The sequence below is a fragment of the Hemitrygon akajei genome, chromosome 7 (assembly GCF_048418815.1).
Source record: "Hemitrygon akajei chromosome 7, sHemAka1.3, whole genome shotgun sequence".
NCBI lineage: Eukaryota > Metazoa > Chordata > Chondrichthyes > Myliobatiformes > Dasyatidae > Hemitrygon > Hemitrygon akajei.
This window is the reverse complement of record NC_133130.1, coordinates 96,321,694-96,344,210: the sequence shown is the minus strand read 5'-3', so window position 1 is coordinate 96,344,210 and position 22,517 is coordinate 96,321,694. Positions and strand designations below refer to the sequence as shown.

Sequence of the window (22,517 nt, the reverse complement as noted above, 5' to 3'; positions counted from 1 at the left end):
TTGCTGCATCAAACCGATTTCTTCTGATCCATAATTAAGGAAGTCTTATCCTCAAAGCTGGAGGAGTAAAACTGAATGCAGCTTTCCACTTAAGCATAAAAGCAAAATATTGAAGATGCTGTTGATCTGAAGCATTCAATAATTTTGTATTCTCATTATATGCCCATACTATGTAGAGTGGAATTAAGTGGAGCTTTTAAAAATAAACTTGAAGATGTTTATTGCATAGGCAGGTTTTACCTGAGTAAGGGATAGTCTTAGCAACACGCACAAAAATGTTGGAGGAACTCATCAGGTCAGGCAGCATCTATAGAAATGAATAAACGGTCGACGTCTCTTACTGAGACCTTGATTCAGGATTGGAAAGGAATGGGAAGGATGCCAGAATAAAAAGTGAGGGGTGGGCAAGGAGGACAGCTAGAAGGTGATGGATGAAGCCAGGTGGGTAAAGGGCTGGAAAGGAAGGAATCTGATGGTCCATCAGAGAAAGGGAAAGAAAGGGACTGTGGGGGAGGTAATAGTAGGTGAGAAGGGGCAAGGGGCCAGGGTGGGGAATAGAAGAGGGAAGAGAGAGTAAAGTATTTTTTCCTGAAAATAAATCAATATTCATGCCATCAGGTTGGAGGCTATCAAATGAATATAATGTGTTGCTCCTCCACCCTGAGGGTGACCTCATTTTGGCATAGGAGGCAGCCATGGCCCAACATGTTGGAATGGAATTAAAATGTTTGGCCTCCAGAGAGATCTGCTTTTAGTGGAATTATGGGTCTCACCAATGTACAGGAGACCACATTGGGAGTACCAGACACACCTCACCTGTATTTAAAATTTCTCCTGTGTTGCCATTAGGTTTTTTAAGCTGTAGCCATAAGTCTCTGTCCCCTTGATCTTGCTCCCTTTGTTAATGAGAACAATTTTTCCTTTGACTACTTCTCTGGACTGCTCTTTTTTTTTTAATTGTTCCATCAAGTCGGCTTGAAATTGCATCTCTTCTAAGGTGAACTGTTTAACCCCTTGGTACCCTTCTTAAAATGTCAGAGCCTCTGCAATGAATAAATTTGTAACTACAAACAATGGCACGCAATTCTGACTGTCACTGCTGAAAATGTAGGGTGGAGTGGTAACGTGGTTTCAGGTATCTAGTGGTAAATAAATATTTGAAGAGAGAACAAAGACAAATATTTGAATATTTAGCCATAAAGCAGAGGTATAATAAAACATGAAAGTATAAACAAAATAATTCTTAAAGGTAACTCATCTTTCCAGCGGTGTGATATCCAAAAAATTACAGAGAAACTGGGAGTAAAGTTTAGGGAAGGTATTGGATGTAGAAGGAATAAGTGGAATATGGCTACATTGAGGGCATCTAAATGATGGATGGCTGAGATGGTCATGCAGCATGGAGGTGAAAATGAAGCTGGAATTACTGTGCATTAAACTGCCATGCAGTTCTTTAAGAAAGAGGGTCTACAACTGGGATCTGTTCAAATTGAAATAAAGAATAAACGGAACAATGTAATATGGATGTCTTGCATAAATCAAATAAAGGAGAAAGAGGATGAAATATATAAGCAAATATGAAATGCCAAGTGGCTAAATAATTGGAAGCCATAATGTTCCCAAGAATATTGGAACTAATAGCTACTTTGTAAGATCAATTGGATGCATGCAGCTTTGACATTCTTTAATTGTGTCAACATAACTATTGGCCATTGTAATTCTCGCAGCTATGTTGCTTCAGGCTTGAAAATACAGTTAATTGGTTAATTGGGGCAGCTGCTAATTTGGGACAACTCTTGAACAAAAACTGATAAAAACTAGCTAGGATTCCCTTTGTTTATTTGGGACACTGCACTTAATTGGAACAGGAACTGTTGCTGTACAGTTTTTAACTAGTGTCAGTTGTGTGCAGTTGTATGGCTGTTAAACACTACACCATGCTTAGAGCAAACAGTTTTTAAATGGCATCAGTTGTGTGTGTTTGTTTTCAAATACTGTGATTTTTGTCACTGATAGTTGGTCAGAAATAAGCAGTAAGACAATTCAGAACTGTTTTGCTCAGTGGCTTTAAGCATTCAAGCTTGGAGATGCAAAAAATAGCTTGGAGTGAAAATGAAATAATTTCAATAATTCAAGTTAGGAACTATGAAGAATTTGAAGTTATTGACAATCATCTTGAATTTTAATGAAAATGCAAATTTGGGTGTGCAATTGTCAATAGCATTGTATAAAGGCTGTTCATTATCTGTAGATGATTGCATCGATTTTGCAAAAGAACACTGCAGTGTACACTGGAAGAATTCCTCCATCCATAACCATTAGGAACTAATACAGTTTTGTAGTACTGTAGCAGCATTAGTAGTGTTCTAATTTGTTCTGTATTTCATTTAAGTCAATAATTTGTTACTTATCATTTTTATACCTTTTTAACCATGACCATGAAACTTTGGCCAAAATGAATGGTTCTGATGCTGCCCAATTAACTGGAATTAACTGTTACAAAAGTGTTTGAAATGTACTCTGCAGTATTCATGAATGCCATTTTTTTTAAAAAACCAAAAAAACCCAGCTGATTCAAACTGAAACAATTTTCTTCCAGGTTGCAGTCCTTCTAATGGATACTCAGGGGGCCTTTGACAGCCAGTCAACCATAAGAGACTGTGCTACTGTGTTTGCTCTTAGCACCATGACAAGTTCTGTTCAGGTAATGGTCAAATGGCAAACTACTTATGGTAATAATGTTCACATCCATTGGACAATTTTTTTTCTGTAAACTTGTTTTAATGTTCTGTAATAATGCTATCCTTTGGTAGAATAATGCTTGCTACTGTATGAAGTGATCTTGATCAGTTTTCAATGTGTATAGGTAGTTGGCCAGAACATATCGCATGTATTTTAGTAATACAAAATAATCTGGAATGTACTGGTTGAAAAGGAAATAAATAGTAACTTTCAAAAATTAGCTTTGCAATAAAAGCGAAAAGATCAAGACAGAACTATCTTATCCAGAAAAACTGCCAGTAAAATAATGGGCAATAGGTCAACAGCCTAGACTGTTATGATTCTACAAAAATGTTTTAATCCTTGTAGGTATACAATTTGACTCAGAACATTCAGGAAGATGATCTGCAACACTTGCAGGTACTGTACTCATTTAATTTTTTTTTTGCAGGAACGTTCTGATATATCATGTTTTAGGCTTTTCTATTCTAATATTTTGTTACAACAGCCATACCTGTATGTGGTCTCCAAATTCCTGTAATTAATCCTGTTGTGTTTACCTGATAATATCACTCATCAACTCCGTGGCCTTTTCACTTCCTGTGAATATTGGGCTTGGATCTTGTGCTCTTTGGTTTACCAAAGCATCACAATGGTTTGGTTAGTTAGGAAAACCATCGTGTTCCCATTCCAGTAGTATTCACCCAAACTAGAACTGGTTTATGCATACGTTGTTATATAAAATCCTAGTTTCTTTAACTATTGAAATATTCTTGGGTCTGAGTTCCTTGTTTATGAAAACTTTTAAAATACAAAATACCCCTTCAATGCTTTAGCAGTTTAAGTATGATATTCATGAGCTTGCTGTGATTATTTAAATTGACTGCCAAATATAGGTTTCATTTGGAATACTTTCTTTGGGCAAGGCATAAAGTATAGAACAGAGATCTTGGCACAGCTTCATAAAATGTTAGGCTGCAGTTCTGGTCACTGTGCTGTTAGAGTAATACAATTACACTGGAGAAGATACAAAGGAGATTCACCAGGATGTTCCTTGAAATTGAGTGTTTCAATTATAAGAGACTGCATGGGCTAGGTTTTTGTTCCCTGAAGCAGAAGGCTAAAGGGTGGTTGAGGCTCTAACACTGCAGCTGTGAGGTAGCAGCTCCACTTACTGTGCTGCCCTGTGCTGTAAGACGGCTGGCAGCCACTTTGAGAATCGTCTCAGAGTATTTGCCCGGGCAAGTTAAGGATAGTTTGCATTCATTTTTGTTCTATTTCATACTTTCCCTGTGTGATCACTATCTCTATGAATAATGCTTTCTCTCATTATTTGTATATAAGTTTACTCCTATTGACGATAGTAATTGGAAAAAGTTCCTATAACAATTTCAAAATATTCCTCCATGTTACGTTTGAACTAATGGGTCATTTATCGCACATCGTTTATCAGCAGTGTGGTCGAGTTGTGGTAACTTGCATCTTGAGCTAATCTCTGGTAAAATGTGAATTGGATATTATGAAACTCCTGGACAGGAAGAAGTCAAGATGTGAGCATGCAAATTGCAGATTTATATGAATTTTTAAGGTTATTGTCTAGTCCAAAACTCATGTCTAATACCATAAACCACTTTTCCTGGGGTATCTTTCATCCTCCTGGGACTATTGGCCAAGGTGAGGACTATTGAGGGAGTCGCATCCTTTAATTCTCAGCTGTCAATCATCAGTACCTTGGAGCTGTCAAGCTTTTTAGTAGACCACATGGGAGAATTGTTAATGGATGCTTCCATAGATCGATCTTTCCCAATTTAAGAGGCTATCAATAAGAGTTTGCTTGGGAAAGCTTTACTATTTCTCCAGTCCTTCAGATATCACTTCTATTCTACCACTATCATGCTAACGAATAGCAAAAACTGACTGAAATTTCTTTAAGCTCTTGTTTATTTATCTGCATTAATTTTCCCTGGTTTTACACATCTTTAGACTGCAAGACTGTTGGTTGTTTACTAGGCAAATTAGACTGGCCAAACATGACCCACATACAACAATTCATTGGCTCATAAGAGAAATCTGCTTTCTTCCTTGACAGATCAAAAACCATTGTTTCTAGATTGGCACAACCATCCACAGGTGTTTAAAGCTATATTCAGTCTGATTAAAAGGTGCTGAATGTCTATTCCAATCTGAGTGGCCAGTAATACTACTGAATTTTTGTAACGCTTGGCACAAGAGCTCTATTCCTTTAATCTGATTTTAAAACCATCTGAGAGTCAGTGGTATCCTATTTAAAAACAAAGTAAGGCAGTCCCCAACAATTAATTCCACCTGGTTTTTAAAATCCACTTAACCAGGGCCAGGTACCATGGGTAATTGTGATTGGTATCAGTGGCCAGGTTCCATGAAACAGATTGAACATTAAATGTAGAATTGTACAGGCCCTTCATCCCATAATGTTGAGCCAACCTTTTTAACCTGCTCTGTGATCAATCTAATACCTCTCTCCTACATAGCCCTCTTTTTTTTTTATCATCCATGTGCCTATCTAGGCATTTCTTAAATGTCCCTAATGTATCTGCCTTGACCACCATCCCTGGCAGGACCCACCACTCTATGTAACAATTTTTCTCTGACGTACCACTATACTTTCCTCCAATTATCTTTAAAATTTTACCCCTATATTAGTCATTTCCACCGGGAGGGGGGGTGTTCTTTGGCTATCCACTCTATGCCGCTCGTCATCTTGTGCACATCTTATGTACCGGTAGTCACTTCTCATCCTCCTTTGCTCCAAAGAGAAAAGGTGTAGCTCACTCAGCCCATCCTTGAGAGACATATTCTGTAAGTCCAGGCAACAGATCTTTTGCACTAAGGAGGTACAATCTATATTAGGGAAGTTGAAGTACCCTTTGACATCAGCCCTGCTATTTTTGCCTCCTGATCTGCTTCTCACTGTCTCATGCTTTTTTTGTGTGTGCAGGTGGTGGTGGGGTGTTGCTTCTGTAGAATACTCATAAAAGTGATTGTTTTTCCATTAGGTCAGGCAGTGGAAGTTGTATTGGAGCATGTATTACTTGCAAGGGCTATGAAATTATCTAAACTGGTAAAGATGCTGTGTGTTATCTAATCAGTGCTAGAGACTGAGATGACTGGTGTAACTACTTTGGTTCTGTCCTCTTGGGTTGCCAAGGGGGGATGGATTCTGTTATCTTGGGCAAAATAATAATAATAGCAACCTGTTTATAAGAGCAATTTTTGTGCAAATGACATAGTTCAAAGAATGTTACAAAGGGATAAAGTACAAGAATAAAAATAAAAGACAATGTCCCATCTTCCTACAGGTATAGGACTTGCATGTTATAATATTATGTGGCATAGATTTACTTGGAACTGCTTTTCTCTCTTGGGGCAGCTGTGATCTCATTAGATCTTGAACTCATTTGTTCAAATTACTTCTCTATTGGTCTCCTTTGCTTAGGTTCTGTTTTCAACTCTTGTCATTTTTTTTGGATATTCCACTCTGGTATGAGCTGGATCTTCTAGCTCTCAGCTTCAAGCATTCTGTCAATGTGCATTCCAGTGAGTCATTAATACTCAAAGCCCATTACTAATGTCTAATAGAACAAACATGAGGAAATCTGCAGATGCTGGAAATTCAAACAACAACACACACAAAATGCTGATGCCAGCATTTTGTGTGTCTAATAGAACAAGGTATTTTTGGTGGTGCAGGAGAAAAGTGTAGTGTAGATGCATCCTTTTTTTTTTAAAAAAAAAACACCTTCCCTGCTATCCAGCCTATGCAGTGCCTTTTAGAGGGTCACAGTCCCAAAGATAATGTAGGTTCACTATTCCTCCGTTATCTACTTGCTTTCATAGGTAGATCATTACATTTTCCAGTTTCATTGTCATGTGTTTCAGTTCCCAAAGATGCATATTATGCCTCTCAGGGCTAAAAATTGAGATTCTGTAATTTGCTCTTCTACTGACATTTAATGTTATTGGCTAAATGTTGTGCTCAGTCAGTTATGTTTGTCCTGATTCTGAAGCTGACTCAAGTGCACATCCTGCTTTCCTCTACTTTCAGGGCTTTAATAATACCATTAATTCTTCTTTCTAAATGCTTTCTGCAATGCATGTAACAACTTATTTCCTTTACCCTTGTCCTCACATTCATGCATACACTGTTATTACAATGCTTTTCACTATTTGCCTTTTTGGCATTGATGCATGCATCTTCCCAGTACTGCAAAAAACACATGACCTATATACACTGATCACAAGTCATCCATTCTGGCCATTTATCTAAGTACCTCTGGAGCTCTAATTTCCAAAGTGGTTGTGTTCTCTTCTAGGTGCTTCACTGGTTTATTTAGTCAGCTTCTTCACATGTCTCCCCAGCAAAGTTCATAAACTTTGCAAAGTTATTGATCATAACATAACATTTGACAGGTAGGTTGGCAATGATGTGCCAGTTTCCACTTGTATAGACACTTGCACCACTGACTGCTTGTCACAAGTAGACTTTCTTTATCCATTCACTGCATCTTGCATTGTATACAACCCATCAAGACGTAAGCTGATCAATCTCAACCAAAATTTGGTATTCCAGTCCTGGAGCTGACACTCAAGCAAAGATCATAGATTCTCGTTCATTTTCAAAGCTTTACGGAATTAAGTCCTGTTTCCTGAGCCCATCTCCCTCCTATCCCTTCTGTTCTCCCTCAATAACATTTTTGATCATATAACATTTGACAGGTAGGTTGGCAATGATGTGCCAGTCTTGGTCCTGCACATTTCTGCCAACATTGTTCCATTGCAGTTAGGCTGTTGGTTGCCACACCAACACACTTCCACCCACCAGCTTGCCAGTCTGTAGCATCCTAGTTGACACTGAGCTAATCAAGACAGGGGAACATATAATTAATTGCACATGTAAGGATTCCATCCTCGTGTGTTTGCTCTTGTGACCATGCCTCATCACTTGGGCTTTTCTCTATCTTAGCCTAAGCTTTTGATTCTCTTCTGCTGTGGGAAATGTTTACAGAACTAACTAGGCTTTCGTCTCTTGATTGGGAATGTCTATAAATCAAATATATTTTCCTTGTTAGTATTTTGTATGAACTGACTCCAGCTATTTATTTTTAGATTATTGGCTTCTTCAAAGCATTTCCTGATTCTGAATTGTTATCACTGTCCAAAACAATTTGCTCCTTCATTTGACTTAAATTACCCTTTTGCATTCTCAGAAATCTTCCATATTAGCCCATCTCTGTGGTTACCACACCCAATCTTCTGTTCTGTAATGGTTGTTATTACCCTGTGGTTACTGGGTCCAGAGAAATGAGACTTGTCAGGAGTGATAAAAGATAAATAGAGGGAAGAAACTTGTTGAAAGTGTACTGGAGGCAAAAACCCATATTGAATTTAGTGAACATCAACCATGAACTGCAAATGTACACTGAAGCTGGGATTATTCCAGATAGCCATTTCAATCAGTATTAATAGGTTAACGGATTCCTTCTGTGCCCTTGATTCCTAATAGTTTTTAATCTACATATTTTTGAGCCCTCTGAAATTTGGTAGGTTGGTTGTTTTGTTAATTAATGTCTGTTGAAACTACAATTTGTAATCTCTAAGTTTAACGTTTGTACTCACTGGTTGTGCCAACTTCTTGTCCTTTAGCTCTTCACAGAATATGGTCGACTGGCTATGGAAGAAGTATCCCAAAAACCCTTTCAGGTTTAGTATGCTTATATGAAATATGATTGCATTGAAATCAAACTCTTATTACTGCAGTTCTAGCCTACCTTCATCCACTTGTTATCCAAAATCAAAGATTTTAGTTTGGGTGCCCAAGAATCTGCAGTGGTGAGAACTGAGTGTTTTTCTGAAATATTAAATGGGGTTTACTTGTAGATACATTTCTGGATTGCTAAGTACAAAATAGTAAAACTGGCAGAGCGAATGCTTACATTTTGTTATAATCAACTAGCCTTGATATTCATTGACTAATGGTGTTCTGTGTAATCTGGGCTTGGTTCAATACCTGTATTGAGGTTGTTATCCAGGCCTTTACAAATTTGCTATCCTTAAGGAATACTTTACTGTCAAAGGTTTGACTTTCGGGTGAGACAATAAAAGCAAGTTGTCTGTTCCTGGGCACTCGCCAGGAGGAAGGTAGTTTTGTTACCTGTCAACGTGTATCCATTGACCAACTTCATCTAGTGAATATTTTATCCCTATTTGAGGGACCATGCTGCACTTTCTATCTGGTAACAAAGACTACACTTAAAAGTAACTGGAGCAGGTTTACTGTTGACCTCCCACCTGCCCTTCAACACTGTTTCTTGCAGTATTGCCCAATTAAGTCTTTTGCCACAAGGTTGACTCACACACAATGCAACATGATGCCCCTTTCTACACTAGTAGTCGAAAGTGCTCTTATAGAAAGTGAAATTCTGCCAATAAAAATTCCTTTTATACATGTTTTAAATCAGATGGAAATGAAATTGCTTTTGTATTCTTTTTATGTAGACATTAATGTTTTTAATAAGAGACTGGAGTTATCCCTATGAGCATCCATATGGGCTGGAAGGAGGCAAGAGATTCTTGGAAAAACGATTGGAGGTAGGATTTTAAATGTAATCTACAGTTTGGTGTCACTTTTAAATGTTTCTGTAAGTAAATATCATGGTGCTATGCAATTTGGCCCTTTCTTAGCTTCCTCAACAGTTGAAGAGGAATCCAGCAATTTAAGTTGTTCCTGCATGGTAGAGTAGTGGTTAGCACAATGCTTTACAGTACCAGCAATGGTTTCAGTTCCAGTCACTGTCTTTAAGATTAAGTTCTCTCTGTGACTGTAAGTTTCTTCCGGATGCCCCAGTTTCTTCCTATGGTCCAAAGACATATATTGGTTGGTAGGTTAATTGGTCATTGTAAATTGTCCTGTGATTAGGCTAGGATTAAATTGGAGTTTGCTGGGCAGTGCAGCTTGAAGGGCCTATTCCATGCTGTATCTCAATATATAAATAAAATTCATACTATATTTCTGTATATTCATCAGGGTCTAGTGTACACCTTAATTTTGGCTCCATTTGAAATTAATGGAATTGAAGTCCAAAGTCAAGAGTGCAATGTGCTCTTCGTCTGTGTACTGCATTTTTCACTACTGTTTTGCTATTTTTGAGAATCTAGCTGTTCGCTCCATGTAAAGTCATTGCGTCGACGGTTGACTTTTCTATTGATACATTTTTGTTTTTGCAATAACTGGAGAAAGATGAAGTTGGGAACATTACATTTAGTTAACCATAGCTATTTTGTTTTCCCCTTTAGATAAAACAAAATCAACATGAAGAGTTGCAGAATGTTAGAAAACATATCCATTCCTGTTTTGCCAAAATCACCTGCTTCCTAATGCCTCATCCCGGTCTGAAAGTAGCTACAAATCCTGGTTTTGATGGGAGATTAAAAGGTATTCAAAGCCCCTGGATGGAACCTGTGTGTATAGGTTGCATGCAGATATTTTTGCTGGATGAAGAATTTTCAGACCAGTTGACATGATTACCATATCCCTATTTGGTCAAATATTTGACACCTGTTGGATCTTTTTGTATATGCAAGAAAAGAATGAGACTCAAAAGTTCAATATATTTTAATGTTTTTTAACTTCAGCTAGGAAAACTGCTATCCCTTTTTTAATATTCCATTCAAAAGGTATAATAGACTATTTTAATGTGTTCTAGGTTCTGTAGTTAGTCACTATTCCAATCTTTTGCTTTGCTCATTTTCCTTCTAAATAATTCTTCATTGGCATAAATTTTGACAAATTCCACTAACTACAATCACTGGTCCTATTTCTGTACTTTGCCCCTGTATTGATGCCAGTCTGTATATTCATGAGTTAAGTGTTGCCTACAGATCTATTCAAATTGAAATTCTTACTTCAGGACACTACATTTGAAAATATGATCCAATTGGAAATAGTATCTAAGACAACTGAGGGAGAATTTCTTAGATATCTATAAATCCTCTTGATAATCTGAAATGGAGAAGTTCTAACTAGGTTGGTAAACGTTAATTATTAAGCAACTTCAGTCTTGCTTTCTAGTGGTTGCTTTACTTGGCATTCAGCTTTCACGCTCCTAATCATATTATGGAAGTATTCCTAAGGAATTGTCAACATCCATCATTTCTAAGCTTTGATTTTATAAATTTTCTTTTTGTGGAAAGAGCAGTAACTTCATAAATGCTTTTTTTTTTTTGAATATTCAGATATGAATTAAGAATAATATGTATTTTCCCTCAAAGATGCTCTGCCGGGTAATAAGATTCTGGCTAATCTTCTGTGTACTGTCCAATGTTATAATGGCCTACCTGTAATAACCCTGCCTCCTTTGTCTTAAATAGGTAACCCTTTATTTTTTAAACAGTAATTATACTTCTGAATTCTCCCATAAGAGATATTCTCACCACATCTGCCCTGTCAAAACCCTCCAATCCTTGTGTGTTTCAGCCAAGCTTCCTCACATTCTTCCAAACTCCATATATTGTTTAATAAAACTCTGAACAAGTTCCAATGCATTTAACATCCATTCTTAAATAAGAAGACTGGTACTCCTGATGTGGTCGCACCAATGTCTGTATAACTCCCTATTTTTTATTTTATTTCCTTGACAATAAGTAGAATTTGCTTTTCTGTGTGAATGATGCACAGGGACACCCAAGCATGTTTCTACCTTGTTGACAAAATGGGAAAACTTCTGTATTACTCCATTTACTAGGCCTTTACACTCTCACTGGACCTGTCTATTAACCGTTTTGTAATCTGTTTATGTGCTCTTCACCACTTGCATTCAATCTCGTGTTATCAGCAAATTTAGTGGCAATTTTTTTCACTTCCTTCACCCACCTGTCATTTATAAATAGAGCTCCCTGCATGGATATGGTGGCATTCCATGTTAGAGGCAGCAAGTTGATAGTCTTGTAGCTCCAGTGACCCAGGTTCAGTCCTGGCCTTCAGTAATATCTGTGTGGAGCTTTCATGCTCTCCCTGTGAATGTGTGGGTTTTCTTCCAGGTTTCAAAGATCCGTCAGTGGGCCAGTTAACCACTAAATTGTCTCTAGTGTATAGATCAGTGGTAAAATCTGAGGGTACTTGATGGAAATCTGGGGAAAACAAAATGGGATTAATGAAAGTTTGTGCTTCGATGTAGTAGGTTTGAAGGGCCAATGTCAATGCTGTATGACTTTGACCTCCCAATTTGAAAAAGACTGTTAGTTGGCTACTCTTCTTCTGTGCTAGTATATTATCTACATATGCTTTTTGTGTAATAACCCTATGATTCAGCTGGCACCTCATCAAATGCCTACTGCATTCCTTCATATTGATTGTCCTTTATTACCGTAGATTCCGGACTACAGAGCGCACCTGATTAAAAGCCGCTGGCTCTAATTTTAGAAATAAAATCAATTTTTTAATTATACAGGCCGCATCGGATTTTAGGCCGCACCGAATTTCCGGCGGACCGGATTTTCGGCGCACTGGATTTCCGGCGGACCGGATTTTCGGCCGCTTGTAATATGAGATATTTACACAGAAAGATATTACACGTGTTGGGCTTCAAATTCTGCCCTGTGTTCGTTTTGGAAGAGAGACAACCAACACCGGATTACAGTGCAGCGTGGCTTTATTGCAGAACGCGTTTTGCCTTCCCCTTACATTCTGCTCTTATTTATACTCCTTTTTCCCCCAAACCAAACCCTCGCTACACATATTTGGTAAGGCTAAACTTTGTTATACCTACCGGTATTTGGTAACATCGGACACTTGTGTCCTTATTGGCCCGATACCATTCACACACGAGTTTTACTGTTTTTTTGTTTACTGAATCGCTAGCAGTTTCGGTGCAGCGGAATCCTCAGTTTCGCTCCCTCCCTCCCTTGTACTGCTGTCTAATATCACGTGAGCCATTCCTGACCTGAAGCGGCAGTCCCAAATTAAATCTCCACCGTCTCACCATCGATTCATGTATGCCAAGATTACGCGCAGCAGCTCGATTTCCTTGTTCAACCGCCAGATTGATTGCCTTTAACTTAAAAGCTGCATCATATGCTTTTCTTCGAGTGTTTTCCATGTTGATGAGGGTGAGTACAAATGGCTGATTTACAATAATTTGTGAAGTGCGCTTGATTTATCGTACAATTTCATTGGACCTCTGTGAACTACTCATCAATTTTATTGGTCTACTGTTACGAGGCAAAATGTTTTGGCGGCATGGGAAAAAACCTTCTATTAGCCGCACCTTATTATAAGCCACTATGTTCAATGCTGTTCAAAGCATGGGGAAAAAGTAGCGGCTTATAATCCGACATCTACGGTACTTTGAAGAATTCAATTTCCCTTTCAAAAAGTTGTTGACTTTAATTAGAAATTTCCTTAGTCTTGTTAATAATGCCTTTAATAATAATCACTAGCATGTTTCCTACAAAAGATGTCAAGTTAACTAACGTGCAGTTTCCTACTTTGTTTGAATAAGGAATTACATCAACTATTTTCCAGTTTAATGGAACTTTTCACAAATCTTGGGGAATTTTGTTTTGAGATCCTAGGATGCAATCTGTCAAGATATAGAGATGTCACACAGTGACTCTAATTTACTCAGTATGACTGTCTTGGTTTCACTTTCCTGAGTTCCCCAGTCCTTCCAAATCCAATTTTGCAACTATATTTGGAATGTTATTTGCATCCTTGTTGAACTGTCTTAATTTGTAATTGCTCTTCATGGGCTAAGTGTGCGTCATTATTGCACTTGTAACGCCCTGGTTAAGATTTTTACTGCTATGCTGTAGGTATTTCATTTAGCAGTTCTGTAAGAGCAGTTGGTTCTGCTTTTAGCATGTTTCGATTTAGGCTATGTTGTTCAACTTGGGAATGTTGTCAGCCAATCAGGGTGGTAGAATTGGGAGAAAGTTCTAGAGAACACTGAGCGGAAAGGTTTTGTGATGGACACTGGTGTGGGTTGCGATCTTTTCGGCGGGAACTGAAAGAGGACAGGACTGAAGATGGCTGAGGATGTTGTGCCTGTGGCACAAGGTGCTTTATATAGATAAATACGCTCGGCAGAGGATGGTGCTCAGAGAAGCTGTGCCGGAGGGGATGGTCATCATCTCGGAGGTTCGACAGACTCGGAGTCTGCTGTGGTCAGGTCGCTTTTGGTGTGTGCTGCATCTGCGAGGCTGGTTTCGACGGAGCTTTCATTGTGCGCTGCGTCTGCGAGGCTGAGTCGGGCGGCGCTGTGGAAGTCCATAGCGGGGGTATTCCCTTCTGCTGCTGGCGTGGGATGGCGAGTCTGTCAGGACCCTGGGGACTTGTGGAAACTGTTGTGATTTCTTTTGAACTTATAGTCCTTTAACATCTTTGGACTATTTTTACTGTGCCCATGGTCTGTTTTTTTTATCAATTATGCTATTGTTTGCACTGTTGTAACTATGTGGTTTTGTGCAGGTCTTGTAGCCTTAGTTTTTGGTCTTGTTTGTCTGGTGGATTTGGAGCTCCTTTCCGGGGAACGCGCTAAGACGGTAGCGCGATATTAATACGCAGCAGCCTCTCCGGACTCTGGATTGGGGATTGCCAAACGTTATGTGGATTTTCTAGTGTAGTCTGTTTTGTCATATGCTTTTGTGATACCATTCTGAAGGAACGTTGTCTCATTTTTTAACTGCATTGCATTTGTCGTTTCTAAATGACAATAAACTGAATCTGAATCCGAAATGACTTTAAGAAGGAAGGACCAATACTCCCATGGGTGAGCTCGTTTGTTCAAGGTGGATTTTGAGCAACATTCAGAAGGTGATATGTGCTTTCATGCAGACAGTGGGTCCAACATGTGAATTAAAGATAACTTCAAGATGAGCTCCAACTTGTGTGCACATTTGGACTGGGTTACCTGTAATGGGCCCTTTAATTGTATGCAGTGTTTGATCTGTTATTTCTTGCGGGCAGGTAATTGCATAGGGGCAGTATTTACATAGTATTCGCACAGATCAGGGTTCAGGTGGTCGAGACATCCCAGCTTCCTGATTTTGGTGGGACCCAAATCATACCGACCCTAGACGTATGGCGTTTGAGAAAGGTGTTCTTACTGCTGAGTATAGTGACTCTTAGCAAGAGGATAACAAGCCCCATCTCTAGAGATGCTTGGTAGCAAGAGGTTTCATTATGTGGGCTATCGTCTGCGTTTTTGAATACTGTAATTGCTCTAAGAATTAAGTGTTTTTTTGTGTTTAAGCCTGTGTTAAACTGTTGTCCAGGAAAGTGGTTAAGATGCATGAATGTGGATGCTGCAGTGATTAAAGGTTGTATTTCCAAGAGATTACTCGTAACTGAGGCTTGTGTTCTGAGCAGGGTGGATATCTGCAGCCAGATGACTTGCTGATAAGAGTTTTAAGTTTGGTTCCAGTATTAGGGAAGGCTACAATCATGGAATGGCAGTTTGACCAAATGGCGGGCAAACATGTCGTTTTAGTTCAGATTAGCAATGATGTGACAGGAGTGGATCTGCCTCATACAATTAGAGCACCTGGAGAGGCAGGGCCATGGGCTATCCATACTTTTAGAGAAGGAAGTGTACGTGAGGGCCAAATTGGAAGTATAGCTTCCTGTAGCTGTGGTTGGAGACTTTAAAAGCGTTGCTCTCGTTTCTGCGGAGTGAGGGGAAGGAATTGCTTGATGTCAATGGTTTATTGAGTCCTTCAGTGATTTAAATTCTCAGCTCATTTTGGCTATTACATCACTGGTTGATAAATGCAGAAGTAAATCTCTAGAGAGCCAAAGTTATTGTAGACTGGGAGTGTTTTGTGGGGTGAAGCACACACCCAATGGGGAAGAAGGATGTGAAGGCTTAAGCTGAGCAGACATCTTGGTTACTGGAGAAATGGTAATGCTCAGATAATTGAAGAAACTGAGACTGGTAGAGAGCTTAAAGGGTCCAGGGGCTGATATAGTGAGGTTCCTTGAGGCAAAAAATCCATTAGCTAATTTACTGCAAGGTCTGGAAGATGCTTTTGGCACTGCTAGAAGTGCATCTGATCTTAGGATGAAGTTTAAGGACACATTTCAGAAGGAAGGAGAGAAGTTGTCTGCTTGCTTTTTCATGTTGGAGAAGCTGCTGCACTGTTCTTTCCACAAAGGGGGCATTCAACCATCTGAGAGAAATTACTTGAGGATGGAGCAAGTTGTGAAGGGTGCGCTGTCACATGACATGACTGTTCTACATTTTTGAATGACCTGCAAGATGAGCCTTCTCCATTTTTTTTTTTTACTGAGTTACTCAGAAGGTAGGAGGAAAATGCAATGGAGGAGCGGGAGGCCTCTGTCAGCAGGGCAAAGGCTTTGGTAGTAGCCTCTGTTGCTAAAGCAACCTCTGATGCCAACAGGTGGGGGTTTTGCAGAATGTCATGAAAGATCTGAAGGCCAATGAGAAGCCGGGCCATTGGTGGGACATACCAAGATGAGGCTGCTGCTGAGTGGGGTCCCTTGACCAGGGAAGTGAACAGTATTTTCTGTTATAACTGTGGAGAAGATGGACATTTCAAGTGGGAGTGTGAAGGACAGGAAAATATTGGGAAAGTAAATCAGCGGTTGCCCAAATATAGAAAAAGATGTAAAACTATAGAAGGACCCAGTAAAGGAATGGGCTGACATTTCGGAGAGGATATGTTCCTGTCAGTGTGTCAAGGGAAATACAAAGCACTGTTATTGAAGGTTTAGTGGGACCAAACTTCATCTATACGGATTGAAGGTGTTTATGCTAGAGCCATACTTGACACAGGTTCTCAAGTTGCTTTGCTTTATAGACCCTTTAATAACCGGTATTTTCATTTACCATTGACATCACTCAGTGTCCTTGAGTATCTGGGGTTAATACTGATGAGTACTCGTACAATGGTTACTTGTCGTTGAAATTGGAGTTCTCAGAAGCAGATGTCGGAGTAACTAAGATTATGACACACCTGTGGTGGTCTGACCAGATCCAGTTGAAAAGGGTGGAGCTTCCATTCTTGTGAGAACAAATACTTCTGTTGTGAGAGGGCTCGTTGGAGCATGCAAAGAGAGAAACAGAACTTTTTGAAAACCTTGCCCATCCACCATATGTTCAGAGCTGCTTTTGAGAAGGTGCAAGTTTCTCCGAAGCAGGATGATGAGCAGAAATTAAAAACTGTGGTACGCCCAGTTTAAACCTGTCATGTTATGTCCAGGAGGAGTAGCTAGAGTAACAGGAACCCCTAAATTTGCTGGAATGCTCAAGAAATGGAGAAGGGGATTAATTGAGAGGATGTTGGGATGTGAAGAAGATTTTTCTACTGACAAGTCTGTTGATTACTCCAAGAGCACTTGCCGCACTTTTAGAGCGACTGATGACACCCTTTCCGAGAGAGGTCTTGCTGGTTAGCACCAACAAGGTTGAAGATGTTTTGGCAGAGCCTGCTTAAACTGAAGGAAGCCAAGTTCGGTCATAGAGCAGGGGGGCCTGAGCTGCCAGAAGACATGAGTAATAGATAAGGGGAGGCACCCTCTAGAAGACAGGATGGGTTGCAAGGGGTGGTTGAAGTTGGAGGAGCTGAAGATAGGGTAAGGAGGTCTCAGAGTCAGGAAACCCCCAAATCGGCTGACTGGCGATGACGCACCAAGAAAAAAATGTTGTGCTTATCCCCCTAGTGAAATGCATCTCACCATTTACAAATGGATTGGAGGTCCTGTCATCACAAAATTCCTTCAAAAGCTGTTATTTCAAAGACATGTGGACATGACTGTTTATTGGTGGAGGGAGAATGTAGCTCTCTGGTTAACGTTTTTACTGCTAAGTTGCAGGTCTTTCATTTTGACAGCTCTGTAAGAGCAGTCTGTTCTGCTTTTAGCATGTTTGGGTTTGAGCTAAAGATAAGAGGCCATGTTGTTCAACTTAGGAATGATGTGTCAGCTAGTCAGGATGGTGGAATTGGACAAAGGTTCTAGAGAACGCTGGGGGGAAGGGTTTTTGTGAGGGACACTGGTGTGGGTTGAGGTGCTTTTGACAGGAGCTGGGAGAAGACAGGAGGGAAGATGGCTCAGGGTGCCGTCCTTGTTGCTCAAGGTGCTTTGTGCGGATGAATGGCTTCAAGGAGAATGGACCAATACTCCTGTGGGGAGCTTGTTTGTTCAAGGTGGATTTTGAATGACATCCAGGTGGTCTGTGCCTTCAGGCAGACCATGGGTCCAGCGGGTGAGTTAGACAACCTCTAGATGAGCTCCAACTTGTGTGCATATTTGGATTGGGTAAACTGTAATGGGCCCTTTTTATTTTTTTTTATCAACTTTTCAATAAAGCTGACATTTGTAAATATATTTTATAATTGTGTGTAGTGTATGATCTGTTCTTTGCTGATTGCTAATTGCATGGGGATAGTATTTACACAGTATTCACACAGATTGGGGTTCAGGTGGTCGAGACTTCCCAACCCCAGTTTTGATGGGGGCCAAGTCATACCTACCTTAGACGTACAGAGTTTGGGAGGGGTGGTTAGCAAAGGGCTAACAAGCTGCATCTGTAGAGATACCTGGTAAAAGGGGGGTTCACACCTCAACAACTTGCTGTAGTGCATATTCTTGTATTTAGCTATGGAGAAAATATTCTGATTTCATAATGAAATTTTTTATTGGATTCATCTGTTTTCTGGATATAATTTGGAGCTTTAGAGCCTTTTGGAATTTATAATAATGGGTTTGTTTTATTTGGTGGCAATTATCTGAGGGGCAAAGAACTGATCTTCCAAATAAATTAAGATGTTATTCATATGTTCCATCTAACTTCCACAGCCATATTGCTCCCTAGGCAAAACAGTTATTAGTTGTATGTGCTGATGGTGTTATCATGCATACTGCATCATCCCTGTCTCTTAGTCAGATCCAGATAACAGCAAATTTCTAGTAAGAATTAAATATAATTCCTGCAGTTATTTGCTTGTGCGATTAGGCCAACTGTTTTATTAAAAATCTTTTAAGATTTGTTTAATGGTGACTATCTAAACCCTTTTCATTCAAAACTTAAAACAAAAATAAAAATATTAATTTAATTCAGTTCCATTTTATGAATTGTCTAAATCTTTAATTTGCTAGCCCTCTTCACCCATTGTTTGAGGAAAAGGAATAAGCTATGTGTCCACAAGTCTACTGTCCCAAGTGGTTGTAAATAGTATTTATTTAAAAAAAACTAGTTCCAATATAGTTGCAATAAAATACTTCTGGAAATTCTGATAGAGAAAACACCAGAGCTAATGTTCTACGTGAAGGTACTGTTGTGTGTTCTGCCTGAACGAAATGTAAAATTAAAACCAGTAATCTTTGACTTTTTTAATGTGCTGTATCTGTTATTTTGGTCGAGTAGGTTTAACCCCCTTTGACCACCTGTTCCAGTTTCTGAATTTCAAGAAGCAACTGGAATAAGTTGGTTGATTATAGGATATTAGAAAAAGTATTGCACCATCATGCAAGTGAAAGTTGAATAGGTGTATTTATTTTAGCTGTTTGTTATTTATTTTGTTCCAATAGACATTGATGATGATTTCAAAAAGGAACTTCGCAATGTAGTGCCATTTCTGCTGTCCCCTGAGAACCTGGTAGAAAAGGAAATAGGGGGAAGCAAAGTAACTTGTCGGGATCTAGTTGAATACTTCAAGGTATGAGAAATGAACATTTAAATGTTGTACGTTTCGGTTATTTTCTGCAGCATTTAAATTTTAGGATATATTATATACATTAAAAATACAATAATTGTTCCCTGTTCTTCAGGCTTACATCAAAATTTACCAAGGAGAGGAGCTGCCTCATCCAAAATCTATGCTGCAGGTACTTTTAATTGTATCTCAAATAGATGTGGCATCTCAGAAATGATGCGATTTAAGAATTGGGAAAAAAGAAACAAATTGCCGATGAATAATTAAGATACTATTTTTGTATCTTTGAGGTAAATTTTCCATTTTTTGTATTCTAGTCTAAAAATGTTATTGAAGATGGCCAACTCTTTCTAATGGATTATAAATGGGTGTTTCCCTGTGCACAAGAGATGCATTATCTATTGGTCATTTAGTCATTGAAATAAATACATGTACACTATTGAAAGTCTTTTGTTTCCACACTTCTGATGCAGCATGAAATTTCTTGCAATAAACTGATACCAGTCAAACTCTTTAGAGTCATAGAGCAATATGTAGAGATACAGAACCTTGGATCCATCCAGTCCACATTGTTCACCAGCTAGTCCCATTTCCTGTGTTTGGCCCATATCCATTTTGGCCCTTTTTATACATTAGTCAAATGTGTTTGAAATCAGCTGAGTTACAGCATACATTTATACAGTGAAGAAGGATTATCATCCAATGTGGACATATAATTTCAGATTTTATTAGAAGGAGATCAGTGAAAGAAATAGAATGAATACTCAGGCTTTGTTCTATTTCAACATTTGATGAAAGGTTCAGTCAAAAGATTTTGAATTTCTTAAGCAAGGTGGCAGAAATACCTTGTGATCATCTAAACAGTTTGCCAGTGAGATAGGAATTTGCTTCCATACATGCACCACCCTGTTGGGATTTCATATGCTTTATCACAAGTATTTGGTTGGAACTCATCTGGTAATCTAGCTCTGAGTTTAGTTGATATGTGTGCTGTCCTGCTTGTCAGGTTATTCTATACTAATAGTCTTAGTTTTCCCCCCTAATTTTGTCTTGTATAATCCTTTGCTTTTGTCCTGATTCTGCTGGTTTAGCAGCTTTTTTTAAAAATTTGCTTTGAATTTGCCCCTTAAGCATGGGCTTCTGATACTTCACCAGAGATGTTGCCCATAATCGAAATTGGGTTTAATATCACAGACATATGTCGTGAAATTTTTTAATTTGGCAGCAGTACAATGCAATACATGATAATATAGAAAAAATAAGTAAATCAATTACAGTAAATATGTAAATATTAGTTCAAAAATAGTGCAAAAACAGAAATAAGTGAGGTAGTGTTCATGGGTTCAGTGTCCATTTAGGAATCGGGTGGCAGAGGGGTAGAAACTGTTCCTGAATTGCTGAGTGTGTGCCTTCAGGCTTCCGTTTAATTAATTGGTTTCCCAATACATGTTAAAAGTCAGTCCAGCTGAATCCTGTCACTGCTGGAGCGAGGTGATGCCCTCAAGTGCATTCCAGCATTCTTGTATTTGCATTCCAGGAAGTGAGAACTCCAGAATAGGAGTATTCCATTCAGCTGAACTTTTTTCTCATTGCATGCACTACATCCTAGTCCTTGAGATTAAGTCCTTTAAGGCTCTAAAAGTAATCTGGGAAATTATGGGCTGGTAAGTTTGACGTTGGCAGTAGGTAAGTTATTGGAAGAAGTACTAAGAGATAGGATCTACAAGTATTTAGATAGACGGGCTTGTTAGGGAGAGTTAGCATGGCTTTGTGTGTGGTAGGTCATGTTTAACAAATCTATTAGAGTTTTTCGAGGAGGTTACAAGGAAAGTGGATGGAGGGAAGGCAGTGGATGTAGTCTACAGGGACTTCAGTAAGGCCTTTGACAAGCTCCTGCATGGGAGGTTAGTTAGGAAGATTCAGTCGCTAGGTATACATGGTGAGGTAGTAAATTGGATTAGACATTGGCTCAATGGGAGAAGTCAGAGTGGTGGTGGAGGATTGCTTCTCTGAGTGGAGGCCTGTGACTAGTGGTGTGCCACAGGGATCAGTGCTGGGTCCATTATTATTTGTCATCTATATCAATGATCTGGATGTTAATATGGTAAAGTTGATCAGCAAATTTGCTGATGATACAAAGATTGGAGGTGTAGTGGACAGTGAGGAATGTTTTCAAAGCTTGCAGAGGGATTTGGACCTGCTGGAAAAATGGCAGATGGAGTTTAATACAGACAAGTGTGAGGTATTACACTTCCGAAGGAAAAACCAAGGTAGAACGTACAAGGTAAATGGTAGGGCACTGAGGAGTGCAATAGAACAGAGAGGGATCTGGGAATACAGATACAAAATTCCCTAAAAGTGGCATCACAGGTAGATAGGGTAGTAAAGAGAGCTTTTGGTACGTTGGCCTTTATAAATCAAAGTATTGAGTATAAGAGTTGGAATGTTATGGTGAGGTTGTATAAGGCATTGGTGAGGCCAAATTTGGAGCATTGTGTGTCATTTTGGTCTCCGAATTACAGGAAAGATATTAATAAGGTTGAAAGAGTGCAGAGAAGGTTTACAAGGATGTTGCCGGAACTTGAGAAACTGAGTTACAGAGAAAGGTTGAATAGGTTAGGACTTTATTCCCTGAAGCGTAGAAGAATGAGCGGAGATTTGATAGAGGTATATAAAATTATGATGGGTATAGATAGAGTGAATGCAAACAGGCTTTTTCCACTGAGGTTAGGGGAGAAAAAAACCAGAGGACATGGTTTAAGGGTGAAGGGGGAAAAGTTTAAAGGGAACATTGTGGTGGGGGGGGGCTTCTTCACACACAGAGTGGTGGGAGTGTGGAATGAGCTGCCAGATGAAGTGGTAAATGCAGGCTCACTTTTAACATTTAAGAAAAACTTGGACAGGTACATGGATGAGAGGTGTATAGAGGAATATGGTCCAGGTGCAGGTCAGTGGGACTAGGCAGAAAAATGGTTCGGCACAGCCAAGAAGGACCAAAAGGCCTGTTTCTGTGCTGTAATGTTCTATGGTTCTATTACTTTGCTGGTTTCAGTAGAACCATGAGGGTATTTGAAAGCAGGAAAAAT

The 22,517-nt window shown here is 39.2% G+C and overlaps 1 protein-coding gene across 5 annotated transcripts in view; it reads left to right on the top strand.

Annotated features, from left to right (window-relative positions):
- Positions 1 to 22,517, top strand: part of atl2 (atlastin GTPase 2) — a 99,148-nt gene that overhangs the window by 56,551 nt on the left and 20,080 nt on the right. For all 5 annotated transcript variants that reach the window (XR_012099662.1, XM_073051504.1, XM_073051502.1 and 2 more), the window contains exons 4-10: positions 2,600 to 2,704; positions 3,091 to 3,141; positions 8,404 to 8,460; positions 9,256 to 9,348; positions 10,054 to 10,192; positions 19,307 to 19,434; positions 19,547 to 19,603. Coding sequence is in view for 4 of the 5 variants with exons in the window: in XM_073051504.1 (XP_072907605.1) it covers positions 2,600 to 2,704; positions 3,091 to 3,141; positions 8,404 to 8,460; positions 9,256 to 9,348; positions 10,054 to 10,192; positions 19,307 to 19,434; positions 19,547 to 19,603 (630 nt within the window). In the remaining variant the exon portion in view is untranslated. The remainder of the gene's footprint in view (positions 1 to 2,599; positions 2,705 to 3,090; positions 3,142 to 8,403; positions 8,461 to 9,255; positions 9,349 to 10,053; positions 10,193 to 19,306; positions 19,435 to 19,546; positions 19,604 to 22,517) is intronic.